The sequence below is a fragment of the Malurus melanocephalus genome, unplaced genomic scaffold (assembly GCF_030028575.1).
Source record: "Malurus melanocephalus ecotype Western Australia unplaced genomic scaffold, MMel_1.1 scaffold_113, whole genome shotgun sequence".
Classification (NCBI taxonomy): Eukaryota; Metazoa; Chordata; class Aves; order Passeriformes; family Maluridae; genus Malurus; species Malurus melanocephalus.
In genome coordinates, this window is record NW_026623345.1 from 7,643 (window position 1) to 24,345 (window position 16,703).

The window sequence follows — 16,703 nt, forward strand, 5'->3', positions numbered from 1 at the left end:
TCCCTGGCTGCAGTAGGAGCTGATAGTGTCTTGCTCTCTGTCTTTGGTGAGGATTTCTGATGTTTGAGACCGGACTTGAGTGAGCACATCTGTGCTTGAAGTGCTTTTGCACTGAGAGCTGTGAGCACACGTGCAGATTTGTTGTGTCACTGGTGAACAAAGCTGTGGGGAGGTTATTCTGAGTTATTTATAAGTGAAGCTGTGAAAATTATTCTGAGAGGATGGGAAAATTCAGATGTTAATAGAAACGTGGAACTGACAGCAGCTGAGCAGCAGCCGGAATCGTGCAGCCGATCAAAGAAGAGCGGTCAGCATTTAAACTTGTCCTCTGGGCAGGGATTAAGCAGGCTCCAAGGGTAGTGACATCATACCTGCAAAATGCCAAAGCTAACTACACTTGGAGTTTCCTTTGGGTATTGTAAGTCTCTAGAGTGGGCTGAATGCACCAGAATCCTAGCTTTCATTTAAAGACTACATGAGCTTATAGCCTTTTTGTTCATGAAGGAAAGCTTGAAAATACAATAATTCAAAAAAATTTCAAAATAAACACATTCATTACTGCTTTTATTTTTCTTATTTTTTTAAGCATTTAAGCTTCATGTAGTTGAACCTGGGAGTCTCCAATAACTCCACAAAACCATCTTTAGGTAAAATTTAAATGCATTTGGAAATCCTTGGAATTGTCACAGAGCTTTACTATTAAGGCTTTCCTGTGATGGACTCACATAAGATGCACATTCAAAACAGCAGCATTTTTCGCCAGCTGTGACGTATCCKGTGCTACTCTGCACAAAAGAGATAGCGGTTACATGGGGAGGGAAAGGGGGTTCTGCTGGACACCTCCTTTCTCCAGAGGCCTCAAGCAAAGGCTGGCAGTCTGCTCTTTAATACATGGCTTTCAGAATCTCAGAGTGACATCCCTCAGAGGTACGTGTGTATTGGTGGGGGGCGTTTGCTTTCAGCGCGTGGTTAAGTGAAGAGCTATGAATGTTTTATGAAGAAAAGGGAAAGAACAGTGAGGGGTTCTGATTTCCAGTCGACAACGCTGAGTTGTTTATTCCCMGTGAAATGCCTGAAGCTGACCGAGGACTGAAGGGACAGTCTTTTCTTACACAGGAGCTGGTGACAGTGGCATTTGAAAATGAGTGAAAGAAATACATGTTTGGGCATGTGCCAGATGGTTTTGTTGTCTTTATTGTGGAAGTGTTCTTCCGCCCGTGTTTGGACTGCATACTGCTTTACTTTGCAAGTGCTTTTGATTACTTTGCAAGGGCTTTTGATTCTAGTGGGCATTCAAGGGCAATGAGATGGGCACTTGCAGCAAGAGCAGCAGAATCTTGCCATTTGCTCTTATTAATTGCTYTGTTATACGAATATTTGAGAGTGGATCAGTTAAGAATAAATTTGAGATTTTTTTTGTAATAAAATGTGTGATAGTGAAGAGTGCAAGTCAGGCACTGCACATCACAGGTCTTGGTGTAACTTACGTTCCAAAAAGCTTTTGCAAGTCATTAAAGGCAATTTTATGACTGCATTGTTAAACTTTATTGGAAGGTCTGTTTCCAAACTGGGTTTAACAACAGGACATTCAAAGTGGCATCTTGTAAGGAGAATGGACGGTCATCCTTTCAGCCTGGACTTGGTTGGGGGAGGCAGAGAGATTATATTTCTCTGTTGTACTGTCTGCATTATGTTTGCAAGGTACTTCATAGCAGTAAAATTTCTATGCAGCRTTTTCATGCTGTAGCTTGGTTGGGTTTTTTTTACTAGATAAATATAGTTGACTCTTGCCCCTATATTTAACACAGTGTCTCATGTATCAGTCTGATTTATTTTAAAGTGTCCTCTGTCCTGACATGTCCTGTTACTCAGCAGGAAACTGGGCTTTCTTCAAGGCATTGAAGATCCCAGTTAAACCTGCTGGGATATTGCCCATCTGCAAGACTTTCAAGTTTTACAACAGATTACAGATTACCCACAGGTGTATGTTTTCAGGCTTAAAGTTTTGAATAACCTCTGAAGGAACCTGGTTTGGTTTTTCTGTTAGTCCAATGTGTGGTCTAAGGGCTGGGATTAATTAATATCGTAATTGTTATTACTAATATTCACGTTAGCATTCCCATTAGTAATGGATCGATAATTATTAATTATTCTTATTTTTCACTTCATTCTTAAGATATTGTAGATACTGACTTCTTGGTTCCTGTATCTGAAAAACTCATGTTGTATTTAAAAGTTTCAGTGATCAAGTAAAAAAAAAAAAGCACATTTTCTTTGCTTAATACTCTGATAAACAACACTGGCCTAAAATCTGCAGGTTGCTGCCACAACCCTTGGGTTTGCTGATATATTTAGCAGCTCTCCTTCTCAGAAACAAGCAGCAATTTGTGCATGCTCTTCACAGTTTGCCATGAAATTTTAATCATCTTTGCTACTTGGGCGTTTGGGTACTGCGAGAATGTTACTTGTGTGCATAACACACCCCAGTCAGAAATAGCTGACCCAGTGCCTGGTGACTACAACACATGGCTTAAAAATTGCCTCCAAATTGTGCATTTTGCTGTCTTGCAAACTGAAAACTTCCAAGGGTTTTTCATAATTCTGTAATCCTGGATTTTCCCCTTTCTGAGAGCATCCTGGCAACCGCCTTACTTGTCTTGCTTGCTTGTTTTTCTCTTTCCTTTTCTGCTCTGCTAATACTGTCACACTTGTGTTTCCTTGTGCCCCATCCTACTAGCAGGACTCATGGGATCCAGTGTTTGTTTCGCATTTCATATTGCTCTGGAGTTTGTAAACTGCTTTTTGGATAAATCTTAATAACAATTAAAAATAACTAAAACCAATAAACGTGTCCTGAACATTGCTTATTACCGTGCTCATACTGAAAATTATTCTCTGCAGTGGGTGAATTTGTTATTTACAATCTGACAGCTGCCCAGTAAGAAATACTTGACTGGCCGCAGATAATTTGGTGTTTTCTTTCCTATGTCTCAAATCCTGCACACCCCTCTGGAGAGGGAAGCACTGCTATGGGATGCCAGTCTGGTCCCTGCTACAATATTGAGCAGCTGCACTGCCTGATATTCAAGGTCACCCTTGAACCATGTCTTGCTCCTCTGCAGCTCTGCACGGCTCCTCCTTGAGTTTTGGCGAAAGGGTTTGAGGCTGCTGGTTGCTTCAGCAAGGATCAGGGCATTGAGAGCAGTGCCTCTGCGTGTCTCAGGAAAGCTGCAAACATCCCTGCAATGAAACCTCTCCGTGCTGACCCTGCTCTGTTCTGCCTCCTCCTTTCTGCCTCCTTCGCTTGGACCACAGCTAATATAGCAAAGCTCAGCAGAAACACCTTATATAGCTTGGGCTATACAAGTGTGTGGTGATGGGCAGCAAGGTGCTAAATAGCTCCCTCCTGTATCCTCCCAGCCCTCTCTTGGTGTTCCAAATCCAAATTGAAGGACTTTCTGCACATTTTCTCTCAGCGAGAAGGTTGCCGCATATGGAAGATGCACATCCTGAAAGGCACAGACGGGCTGGGAATCCAGATAACAGGAGGCAGAGGGTCGAAGCGGTCCCCTCACAGCATCATCATTGCCCATGTGGAGGAAGGCGGCTCTGCACACAGGTGAGGTGGCTGTGGTGCCTTTGTGGTGGTGGGTGTGATGGAATATCTATAGCCATTGCTGTTAGCCAGGTTTATGTGAAAAGTGTAGAGTTTTGCCCTCCCATTGTGTGAGGGTGAGAATATGGCATTTTTAGCTTAAAAATTTATTTTTGTGTTTGCTCGCTGAAGCTTCTTCTAGCAGGTTTAGTCCAAACTGTAGACAGATTAAACACTTCTTTGGTGGTGGAGGGAAAGCCAAGGAGCCTGATGGCTTGTAGGGCCTTTCCCCTGGGATCAGTTGTGCACCCAGGGTACTAGCTGCCAGGCTTACTCCYGTTCCTAATGGGGTGGTGATGGGGCTTGCTAGTGTTCCCTGACCTAGTCCAGTGGGTCACAGATAAGATTTGTGGTGTGTCTGCCCTGCAAAGAGGGTATAACAGTGTTTTCCTGTGGGCACCTTTCTGAKCCCCTTTTTTTAGAAAATAACACTGCACCGACCAGTGCAAGCTCAGCTTAGTGAGATCACCTGTTGTCCATCCACCTCCCACCAYATGCCCCCGGAGTCTGGCATTTTGGGAGGACCACCCTGCAGCTGTGTGTTCCCACTGTGTTTCTGCAGGGATGGCAGGCTGATGGCTGGCGATGAGCTCCTCATGATCAACGGGCAGTCGCTGGTGGGGCTCTCCCACCAGGATGCCGTGGCCCTCCTTCGCTCTGCCGCTGGTTTGGTGCAGCTGGTGGTCTCTAGCAAGGTACAGACGTCTGCTGGGTGGTCTCACAAATGTACATTCACGAATGTTTGTGCAAGTACTGCATGAAAAGGGCGTGTTTTCAATAGGGAATCACATGTGCACGTTGGTTCCACTAAATTTAATGCACAGCAAGGGGAAATATATCAGTAGCTGCCATAAATCTGTGGCAAATCAGCACAGTATGGACCGAATTAATGATTTGCTTGTACTGTCACTGTCACTCAGTGTGCAGATGAGCATTTATTCATGCAGACGTTACCTAAGTTTTGGCCAAAACCATTTTCTTAATATTACGTGCTAAGTAAAGCAGGCTGTTCTGAGCCTCTTCTGTTTCCTGCCTGCGCAGCCTGTGTACCTCTCATCTCCGTCTTGTGTGCCTGAGATCTCTCAATGATGATCTCTTGGCTCGAGTTCCTTATTTTGTCCTTGTTAATTGCGTGGAATGGAGCTCTTACAGAYAAAGGAACATGAAATTTCAGGGAAATGAGAGTGGAACTCATTTATCAGTTGGACTTTTCATTCTGCCTTGATCACAGAAGAGGTTGAGGGGATATTGCATAATATTTTTGTTCTTTGCTTAAGAAAATCCTGCCCACCCGTTTGCTCTTCTCCATGGTTCACATCCTGCTGTTCCCTTACTCAGGTTGCTGCAGGTGTTTGGTGTATGGCCAGTCAACTCCCAAAAGCACTCAGGAGTCTCAAATTAGGGCCTGCCTGTAGGGTGTCCACCAGCAGGGCCTTTGAGGTGGTGGCAGGAACATCTCATCCCAAACAGAGCACTTGTATACCTGCATTTCCAGGGTGTCAGCAAGCCATTGTGTCAGAATTGTTAGATTCTTTCTTAGCTTCACCTTCAGATTTCCCCAGCCATCCCAATGCAGGTTTCTGTGGCTTTAATGTCTGGRTGCTCTGATAGCTTCCCAGGATACTGTATGCATGTTTTTCAAGAAGAGGGTCTATTCCAGTATATTCCAAGAGTCTGTAATATCTCCCACATTTTAGTAGATATTAAAGTTCATTGCAGGCCTTTTTCAGGGTCACAGTCTGGCATTAATCTCACCAGTGTTTATTYTGGAAACCCCACACTTTGACCTGAAGTAGGTTCATTTTGTGTTTCCTTTAGACAGCTAGGCTCTGCCAAAACACAAGGCAGTAGACTGCATRTATTTCTCCTTCAAATTAAGTGCTTGTTCATGAGGTGACCTCATCAAAATATTCATCATGCATAAGCTTAGTGCATAAAACTTCACTTTCCTGAACAGGATTCCTGATCAGGCTGTGAATCTGCTTGTCCTGTGCTCTCTGCACTTGGACAGTTTTTGTATTCCTGGAAGGGGGACKTGGAAAGGCAAGCAGTAGGGAATACAGCCTGTGCCGTGTTTCTGGCAGCCCCAGAAAAGGTGTAGGTAGGTAAAGTATACCCCAGCAGCTCCCTCTGGGCATTATGTGTAAGTATAGGAATGCAACTTTTGGCTTTGGTGAGTGCTCAGTAATGCAGAATTTGTTCTGAAAGCAATGAGTCTGTCTGGTCATTGCTTTTGGCTGATGCACCTGCTTGCCTGCCAGAAGAGATGGCAAAGACTGGAAGCAGATGCTAGAGCATCAGGACTGAGTTGGTAGGGGATTGGTGGGTCATTTTCATTTTTTTTTCTTTTCAGTTTTCATTTTTTTCTCTTAAGGCTGTCAGTGTATTATTGTTCTATGTGTAGGTAGATAAACATGTGAAGTGAACATCCATTGGGAGGGAACAGAAGCACAGGGTGTGATTTGGGATGCAATGCAATGAGTAATGAGGTCTGTAAACCCTCAGTCCACTCCCAGTGATGTTTAATAAACCCAAAGTGAGGAGGAATGGGCTGCTGGAGAAGCATTTATTTTAAATTCTCCTTTATGAAGYATAAATGTTTTAAACATGTATTGGCCTATGTTTACTATATATGCACTGTAAAACCAAGCCTGCTTTTTAAAACCTTACTATTAAAAGTTTGAGCACATGGAAGTGTGTAACAAGGGGAGGATTATCAGGGAGCTCACACTGGGCAGGTGAGATGGAGCAGTTTTACTGTGACACCAGTGGTTTTTTGCATGTGATGTAATATATTATGTTGTCTCTTGGKTAGGAATCTTCTGAAGGGGATCTTCTGAATTATCCATCTACCAGTTTGCCAGACTTGCTTAGCACTTGCTCAGTCCAAAGCTCTGTCTCTTGCACTGACAATAAGGAAAATGAAGAGCCAGAAGAAGAAGATATGAAAGGACTGACTGTGTCTCCTGAAAAACTGGTCGCTGTAAGTCTGGTTTCGGTGTGACATTTTTACTCTCTCTCTCTCTCTCTCTCTCGCTCTCTCTCTCGATGCCGATTTGCATCTGTCACGTTCTTCTACAGCCTGACATGGAGCAAGTCCTTGGGATAAGGCAGTCCGTCCCAGTCAGCCCTTCTCTGCACAGGATGTGGGTGTGAAGCTGGAATGGGGATGGGATTTACCACAGCCTCTGCCATCTCTGCTCTGCAGCAAGGCAGCAGCASAGACAGCAGGAGCTCTCAAGGCCTCCAGCCTGTGTTGCAATCGTGGTTTTGGTTTTCTCTTCGATTGTTTTCCACCCACCTCCACTGCTTTTGTTGGATCTGATGCAAAGGCTCTCGCCGTGCTTACGCAGTTACATGCTCTTCTTTCCCCTCCTTTTGTAACAAAACTTCTTTAACGGTTTATGATTCAMGTCTTGAAGTCTGTATTTGCTCGTTGAAGCCAACAGACCCTTTGGAAGACAGACAGGAACTTCTGGCTGTGAACCATAGTCTGTGCTCCACTGAATAAATGCTGCTGGTCGATAATCTCCCTTGCATTCCCTTCAGGGCTGCATTAAGAAGAGATTAAGTGGGTTATTGTTATTTATTTGTAATGTAGCAGCTCTGTGAAACTTCATAGGTCTTCTGGGCCTCTCTTGTATTGTGCAGACAAAGAATAAAGTTATGTTTCTAATCTAAAGAGCTTGCAGAGTGGTTTTCCAGCAAGGGAAGGCAGGTGGATTCACTTGAAGCTTTTATATATTTCTTATTTTCTCTTCTTGTCTTTCCATTCCCACCCTCTTTTCTGTGACAGTTAAAATAAGTCTGGTAAACCTTTGGGTGGCTCAGATATGATACTGGTTTGGTGATTGGTTTTGATTTTATATTCCTACATTTACGCCTGAGCAGAAAAACTGCTCCCCACGATGAGTCTCATGCTGTAGTTTAGGGTGGTGTTCAGTTCCTACCTGCATCTCATCTCTGACTTACTTTGAGTCAATGTTTGTAACAATTCTCACTCTCACACATCTCCGTAGTCTGACTAATTTTGTTATTTCTGCACTGTCTTCTCCTCTGTGCCAAGGTGCCTTTTTGGGGGGAGGAAGGGAAAAACTAACAAATGGGGGATGCTTAGCATGTTGATGTTAGTGTAGTGTTTGTGTGCTAATTTGAGTGGGCATCTAAGCATTCTTTTGACTATCAAAATACTTCAAATTCTTCCACACAGTATGTTTCCAGTTCTGGTAATTTCTCATAAGGCTATGGCTCAGCAGCACTTAAATACAAAAATCAGTTTGGGCAAAATTTAATTATGTGTGGCTTCAGGATTAAGCTGCCCAGCATTCCAGTGACTCTTTCAGCCACACTAGGGGTTATTTGTCACTTGGTTTGCACAGGTCTTTTCCAGCAAAGCTCTGCCTGGTTGCCAGTGGTGGCTTTTTTATCAAGTGTTTATTTTCCAGATTAACATAATACTCAGGGAAGCTCAAGATGGTTGAGGTGCCTGTGACTGTGAGGACACAGCTGCCTGAGCCTCCCAGAGCCCTTGAGCTTGGACCTGAGAGCAGAGCCTGTCCCAATGCCTGTCCCAGGGCCACTGCAGCTGGCATTGGTGGTAACCACTAGCTCGGACCCASTTGGGTTTTCCTGCCTATCTGGCAGTCTTGACCCTGATGGCAATAGCTCTGTGCTTTCAGAATACACYGTTGGAAGGCTGAGGGGAAATCACAGAAATCTGGGTACAACAAACACTTTAGAAGAGTAGCAGCAGGATTTTTTTCATTGTCTTTTCTGCTTCTATCAATTTATTTTATTGAAAGGATGTAATTTAAGGGAATGTAGTAAGTTATTGGTGACTCTCAGGACCTCTTCTGTTTTTGCTTGATCTGCAGATGAAATCATTGCTTTTCTGATCCAAAGCACAAAATGTGTTTGTGTTCCCCTTGCAATTGCTGTGTCAGCCTCAGAGTGCAGACAGGGCTCTCTGCAGCCTGGGGTGGGCAGTCTGTGCCGTGTAAACCTCTCAGCTTTACCTTCATCCTTATCCATCCTCATCAGATGAGGGCAGCCTGAGCTGAGCTGGGCTGTTCAAATACTGCATGTCACCAGGCAGGACAGAGGAAGGTAGATGTATGGAAAAGATAAAATTCATGTGGCTTTTTTCCACCTGGTAAGATGGAGGGATTTTTCATAGCAAAGCTTAGAAGCTGATTTCAATTCCAGTATGAGCTCAAAGCATCACAAGATTTTATTTTTAAATATATATAAATGTATAGTTATATAGATTATTGCAAAATTGCTTTGGAAATCTRCTCTTTGCTGCTCTCACGCTTTTGATGATATTCATGTGTCTTCTCTTTTTCTCACATATATTCCATTATATCTGTACTGTAGATAAGGGATGACAGCATGACTGAGGATTAAAGCAGGAGCTAAGCTGGRCTATTTTTAATCAGTGCAAATATAATTGTGTTAGACTTCCAGGCTGGGTGGTACTCAAGGTCTGGACCAGGTAACAGACTGTGGTCTCAGTCTAAGAGTCAGACATCTTAGATTTGAGGCTGCTTCTCAACTGAGCTCTGTCCAGGAGTTACCTTTCTCACCTCTGAAAAAAGGTTAATGGATTTTGTTGTTTACTCTGGAGAGCTTTGGAGGGACTTAAAGGGATGCTATCAGGTGCTGGGTGGTTATGTCATAATGAGTAATTCAGAGTGTTTTAYTGGCAGCCGAGTCTTCACTGTCCCTTTTCTGACCCAGAACAATGTCTATCTCATTCTTAAACAAGTCTAGAAGAAAGTACAAAACTTGCAGGAGCTTCTATGTTTGTCAAAGGTACTCTTTCATTAACTTCTCTGTGAATATAGTTCACTGCTGAGTATTCAGATCCATAATTAATAGACCTGATGGACTTGCTGCTTTAGCACCTGATTGCCTAAAGGCTGAACCAGGCAGAAAAAAAAAATCACTTGTAATGAAAGTATGTATTCAAATCTTCATCCTTGTCGCTACTTAAAACTCAGCTAAACCAGGCTCTTGAGGAAACAGATGTAAGTTGTCACTGTTTTGAAATGGGATGCTCCCCCAAGGTCCCTTCCAACCTGGCTTAGTTTAAAATTCTGCAGAAAAAAAAAAAAAAAAATTAAAACGATCTTTTCTAGAAGCTGGAGGTTAAAAAATTTCTCCATGAGCAACATGTTTCCACCTCTTTTAAAGTTCTGCTCCAGCATTTTCAGTCAGGGAAATAGAGTCTGAGCTAGTCAGCTTCCCCAGCACACAGCAGAAGAGTTCAATAACACTTGAAAACTGTAATTTAAGAGAAATATCATTTTACGTCTTATTTGAAGGTCCACTTGTTAAGTTACATTAATAAAAATCGCATAATACAACTTAATTCGCATTTTGCTTTTACAGTCTCCTTATGTAAAGCCCTGTTTAACATGCCTTAAAGTTCTAACTTTATTAAGACTTGTGCTGCCGGGCAGAAAAAGGATTACATTAATATCCTTAAAGTGCATTTATTTCAGAAGTAATTTGGCCAAAACGTTCCTCACTTTCAGACCTGAAACGCTGGGTCAGAGAGTTGTAAATGGTCTTGAGACACTTTAGGGATTTTGAACTCCTTTACCCCAATCCATATTTTGCTATGTGCAGTTGACACTGCTGTTCTAAAATGTCACTATTTATGTCTGAGTGCGAAATAGGATAATATGATAGTATTTGCCTTGGATGATTTATTTTTAATTCTAATTCACTTTTCCTAGTGTTTCTGTTGCTTGAAATTGAATCTGTCACTTGTGGCTGACTGGTGAAGCAACCTGTGAAGTGAACTCTAAAGAGAAAGCTCATCTGCCAAGAATTTGTGAAGTGTCCAATGAATTTGGGGCATTTTTGGTCCCTAGACAGAAGCATGTGCCATTCTTTGTTGTTTCAAAACTATTTTACCATCGTGTGGTTGAATATTTGATGGTCTGAGTAGGTTTTAAATGTTCATCTTCAGTAACCAGCTTCATATTAATGGCCTGAAATTCTAATGAGTTAGTAAACAAAGAAAGAGGGTATCTGCCTTGGAAGGTTTGGATCTGTAGTTGCTGGAGGCAGGGATGGAMGGCTGGGCACTACTCCTCTGTACTTAAATCTTGTGCTCTCCCCTGGGTATCTGATGCTGGAGGCAGGACCCTGAGCYGAGTCTATTCCATGCGGAGTAAAACTGTGCAGAAGAGAAAAGGAGGTCATCCCTATCTCTGCCTTTTGCAGGGACACTGGAAGGGGAATTTGATTCCCCATGCCCAAGCTCACCATGGATGTCCCCAAGCCCTGGGGACTCAGCCTCTGGCAGCACCCCCATCTACATGACTCTCTGCTATGGGGCATCAGGGCCTTTCTACTCATATTTAATAATTTTGAAATTACCTGAAATGTGTGATTTGTGACTCACATCAACACTGGGTGCATTGCACACAAAGATGACCGTGACCCAGCAAGGTCTTCGCCCTCCCACCAGCAACAGAAACAGGATGTCTCCTGTTAAAAGTTCCTTGCGTGATCCCGCTAACCTGATCCCTGCCAAAACCCACTTGTGGTTCTCATGCAAGACATGTAGCTGAAGGGGAATAAATAAACCTGTTTGGTGAATGTGAAGAATTACATTTGTTTATATATTTTTTCTGTGCTGTAGGACTGACTAGTATTTTTCTGCCGTGAGCAGGAAAGACTTTCTGTCTTACCAGGGAATCCATACATAATTACCTGTAGCCATGCAAGCGTAGTGAAGAAGAGGATAACAATGTCATAACTTTAAAAACAGTCTTGGGGTCAAAAGTTCTTCTGGAAACACTGAGAGAGAATTTCAGAGAAAGCATTAGCACTGAGAAGGAACAGGAAGCATAACTCAATAATTAAATGTGTGCAGAGTGTGGGGAGGGGCCCTCGTTACTTGGAGTACTGGAGTGTTTGTTCCCAATAGGGCACTGCAGTCTCAACACAGGCTGCAGAAACAGGGCTCGCTCCTCAAACAGCACTTCATAGCTGGGAGAAAAGCAAGAGAAAGATTTTCCTGGCAGAAATTTGCTTAGCAATGAAATGCTTTACTTAGGGTGGGGGAAGGGGGTGAAATCAGAGAGCCTGGTATGGGGCTTGTTTGTGTCCAGGGAAGGGCTCAATAACTCTTTCCCTCTTTGCTGTGAAGGCTGGCAATGTTTGTAGATCCTGCCCTGTGCCACATCACCTTTGCAAGGGGCAGGCAAGGGCAGAGTCCAGCTGCACTTTGGCATGGCTCAGAGCTGCTGCTCAGCTGTAAATGCTGTACATTTGTTGAAGTCTGGTGGTACTTCTGAGGTGCAGACTTGTCCAGCATATCCATGGGTCTGTGCCCAAGCAGTGTCCTTCACTCATGCTGTGGCTGGGGTCTCCAGTGACTCCAGAGGCAAGTTTTCAGAGCAAACACAGTTAGGAATTTGGGCAACAGGAAATGACAAAATGCTTGGGGATCAAATCTTGTTCATACAGTGTGTGCCGTTTCCAGAAGCGCTATCACATTTTAGAAAAAGCAATTGCAGTTGGACTTGAGGAGGGGTTGCTCAGCAATGGACTGATCCTGGTGGTATGACACCGGTCAGGGCTGGGGGAAGGTGTTGGCACACATCACATGAGGTAGGGGAGAAGGAAGAGTGTTGAAAGGCCCCCAGGGGCGCAGTGTCACTGAATTACTGTTTCTCACACATTGTAAAATTCACCTGTCAAGGAGACATTAACACGAATGCCTTCGTGTCAGGAGGGAACTCTTCAGAGCACTCACGTCATCCCTGCGCGTGGCTCCCAGACCTTCTGGGCCTCTTTCTACTGCCTCCATCTAAAGAGCAAGATCAGAGAAAACTCTTTCATGCAGGAACCAGTACTTGAAGGGGTCCCTGCAGATGTGATTCAATCTACAAAATGTGAAATACCTCATGTTGCTGGGGCTGGTGGAAGATAACCTTTCTAACTTGACCATAAATAACAGTGTAGATAATGCCCAGCGTCACAATTTTTGCTTTTCCCGTGTGATATATTTGCAAGCCGAGTCAGCAGACTAATAGAAACACAAGTTTATCTATGGTGCAGGTTCTGCATGGTCTTTGTTTTTGTGAATGAAGGCTTTTCCCATAAATCATCAGATACAGTACAGCCTGTCTCTCCTTTGGCTGTTTGGATAACTGCCCAGTTTTGAAGGAGATGAACTGCCTTTAACAAGCTAAAAATAACACCCTCATGGCACTGGAACAAGAGAAATGCTGTCACAGCCATGCAGTTCACATACATTAGCAGAAGGATGATACAGGCTCTAAAATTTTAGACTTGGTGTGAATGTCGCAGCACCACATCTGCAAATTTTTGAGCATGTACACAGTCCAGTCTTGGACTTGAGATTGGGTGAAACTCATTTGAGATGTGCTGGTGTATGAGCCTCTATAATGCACAAGGCTTCGGATCCTTGAATATGCAGGTGTGAAAGACAGTTAATTCTTACATATTCCATATCTTCTTGTATGCTTAGGATGGTTTAAAATGCCATTTTAGGGCTGAAATCCAAAGCTCCCACCAGGGGCGTCATGGGAATGCTCTCTGCAGCTGTATGTTGATGTTGGTATTAAGAAGGTCTTATTTCATTCTCAGGAGAGTGGTTTATTTTGAGGAGTGATTATTGCGTGTCTTACCCTTCACTGGGAATAAAAAGATTGTCATTAAAAAAAAAAAAAAAAGAAAAAAGATAAGCAATTTATGTTTGTCATGATGTGAAGGCTCCAGATTTGTGTTAAGCCATGAACTGAGCATGTATTGAACAAAAAAATGGGGTAGCTGAACCAGCTTTCACACTACTTGAGTTCCATCTTTGTCGTAGAATTATGGAATCCTTTAGGTCTCTGCTGTTTACTAAGACTGGTCTTCTGGGATCTCTCTGCAGCACATAGAGACATCTCGTGGGCAGTGACTAAACTGCATGGAAAGCATGTGTCCTGCTTTTTTTGATGTTTGGGGGAAAAAAGGATACAGCATAAAAAGGAGAACAGCAGGGATCTGTTTGTGTGCGTTTGATTTCCTTTAGCTCAAAAGCTGTTTCTAGTGACAATCATAATATACTGCAGAAGAAGAGTAATCTGGTCCAAAAAGGATTGGGAACTGTTTAGCTGGGAGCATCTTACTGCTTCCAAGGCATGTGTTGTCTGTGATACGTGTTTCTTGGAAAACTTGGCTGCGTTAGCCATTTCTGGCATTTCTTCCTATTTAAAAGGATATTTTTCTGTATTTTTTTTCTCTTCAAAACATTATTAATAATTTTAGTGTCTCTTTGGAAATCTGAAAATGAGCTCTGCTTTGCTTAACTCCAGCTCTGACCAGTGAGTTGTTGGGGCCAGCACAGCTGGGAATCTGCTACATCAAGAAYCTGCCAACATCCTCTGAACCATGGTCAACACATTGTGGCTCCTGGTATCAAACACATTGAAGAAGGTTTTAGAGGGTCTTTAAAAATAAATAGAACATTCTGGAAGATGAGAGTAGCTTAGCTCTGCCATAGCGCATTTCAAATCGGTTTGCAGAGTGTCCATGGGCAGATATTGCTGCTGGCTTTGTGCTGGTGAATGCCACATTTTGTTCCATGTTTTGTGTGTGACTACTGTGTAGATTTTGGAAAGAGATACAAAAATAACTATTGGGCGTTTGTGCCTCCTGAAGTGAATAGTAATTCACTCTCYAGCGACTGCGGCATTACACTGAAGTCTTAGGGTCACTTTTGAGTGCAGACKTTTGGTAAAGTGGCAGACTAGACATTCTTAGAGACTACTTTAAAAGCTTTTGTTTTGTTTATTTGGCATTTCCACCTATTCAGAAAGCTGGGCAGCTCCAGTTCTTGACTGTTTATCAGATTTCCTGATCTCTTGCTGCACATGAACCAAGTGTTTTCCAACACTTTCTTTAAAATTAAGTAAAGAAGGCCTGGGATTTCTATCCCCTTTGGCTGGGCAGGAGGAAATACAGCCTGTGCCTGGTGGTATCTGCACATGTAGTTCCCAGGCGAGCTGCTGGGGAGGGCAGCGGATGCTTTGCTTCACCACTGCTGCTAAACACAGCCCAAATTTGAGGTCTCCTGGAGCCTCCCTGGTGAATGTGCAAAACTGTTGTCTGCCCTGTCAGCTTGGCACTGGGGGAGAAACCAGGGCACTGTTGTTTTCTGAGGTGCCACTTTAAGGCACTGAATTAGTGCTGACCTGGAGGTAATATTCCTTCTCTTTTCTTCCATCCCTGGCTCCAAGTGGTTCTCTGCTTTTGTGTCATGAGAGGGGGGAGCAGCAATGAATTGTCCTTTGGAAGAGGGGAGTCCTCTAGCTTGCACCAAAAATTGCTAAGTCTGGACCTAATGTGAACTTCTTGTGAGCTCCACGGTTTAATCATGGGAGATCCCTGGGTCTTGCAGTGTGCTGTGTTTGGAAAAATGCCCCTGGGTGCTGCAGCCCCTGAAGCAGTGTGTCCCAGCTCATCRGCTTCCTTCTAGGATTTGTGCAGCTTTGTACATGCCCTAAAACAGACCAGTAAGGCATGGAAAACTTAGTGCTGTCCAAGATCAGAAAATCCATGTCCTCTGCATCACTTGCAATGTTAATTCTCCTAAATTATAGTGCTGCAGTTTGTAATTTATCTGTGAGATGGATTCAATTAAAGCAAAAAAGAGCTAATTTGAAAGTGAAGGTATTTTACGTTCTGTGCAAGCCAAAGGGGCATGTGGAGTTCCCTGCCTAGCAGATACATTTAAGGCTTAAAGCACGCTGTGCCCCATAAAGCAGTAAGTAATTGCTCAAATAACTGAAACAGCTAGAATTATACCAGATCTTGGAAGAAAATCTTGAAATTTTTTTGAAAGGCTGAAGGCTTTAAGGCGTCAGCATGTCTTGAAGGACTAGGAAGAATGACTTTTGCAGGGAGAAGGTGAAGGTTTGCACTGGGCATTGCTCTGAGGGGTCTGTGCTATCTCCTTGTGGAGGCCCATTGGGTTCCAACTGATGGCTTCTCCACTGACAGAGTGTTGGAGCAATTCATGGTTAAATGTTTGGGGTAGTGCTGCTTAAGGAAAAAATAGTTGTGGCCAGAGACCAGGACAGAGTATGAATGGGCCAACAAGATGTGGAGTTTCCCCACTGGGCCTTGTGTTGGGGCGAAGCTGTTCCTCTTTCATGGCTGTTATGAGAAAGGGCAGTGGTATTGCTTAGCCAGTGGACTTGCTTGGCCAGTGCAGGTWGGGCAGAATTTCCTGCAGACTTCTCCACCTGGTTGCCACAGCTTCATTCCCAAAACACCAGGTTAAACTGGTCTGCATGCTGCTGGCACTCCTCGGCAGATCCAGCCAGGCTGTGCCATGGGGAGTCGGGTGGGCTCACTGATGGCACAGGCAGCAGCTGAGGAGCTCTGCAAGGGCAGCAGAAAAGCAGTTTGCTTATTAAATTGTATCAACCTCTGTGTGCTGTCTTGTTGCTGTAGATCRGCAGGGATTGCCAAGCTGTTTGCGGTTAAACAATGCAGACTGTCATAATCCTGCTCCTCATCTCGCCTAATTAAGAGCCTGGTCACGCTGGAGCTTTGCCCAGGCGAGGACTCCGAGGGCAGTTGTTCRTTCTGGTGCAGTGCCAGGACCGCCTGTCCCTGATAGCGCCATTTCCTTTGAAATCAATTGAGATGTCACCGTCACTTGATCCCAGAGCTACTTAATGAACTGGCAAAATGGGSTCTATTTTTAGATCTCCCTTTAAACTACTGTGCATGCTAAAGCTCCCCTTGTCCTTAATGCTGGGATGGYGTTGGGCAGGATTTATTGGTTTAGTTTAATAAGAGACCTACAGGACTGAAATAATAAGCTTCATTTCCTTGAAAGTGAGGAAAATTAAAATGGTGTGGTTAAATCTGGGCAGCCACCTCGAGACAGTAAAGCGATATGTTCATGGCCAGAAGGATAAGGTGGAGCTGGGTTTTTCTTCTTGCCTAAGTTAMGGGAGAGCCAAAGATTACAGACACACACCTTTGGGGAGTTCTTGCGGGCTTT

The 16,703-nt window shown here is 43.7% G+C and overlaps 1 protein-coding gene across 1 annotated transcript in view; it reads left to right on the top strand.

Moving 5' to 3' along the window:
* Nucleotides 1–3,449: 3,449 nt before the first annotated feature.
* LOC130575578 (PDZ domain-containing protein 2-like) overlaps nt 3,450–16,703 on the top strand; it is a 55,358-nt gene continuing 42,104 nt past the window's right edge. The window contains exons 1-3 of the mRNA XM_057369550.1: nt 3,450–3,619; nt 4,218–4,350; nt 6,471–6,638. Of these exons, the coding sequence (XP_057225533.1) occupies nt 3,501–3,619; nt 4,218–4,350; nt 6,471–6,638 (420 nt within the window). The 5' untranslated portion in view covers nt 3,450–3,500. The remainder of the gene's footprint in view (nt 3,620–4,217; nt 4,351–6,470; nt 6,639–16,703) is intronic.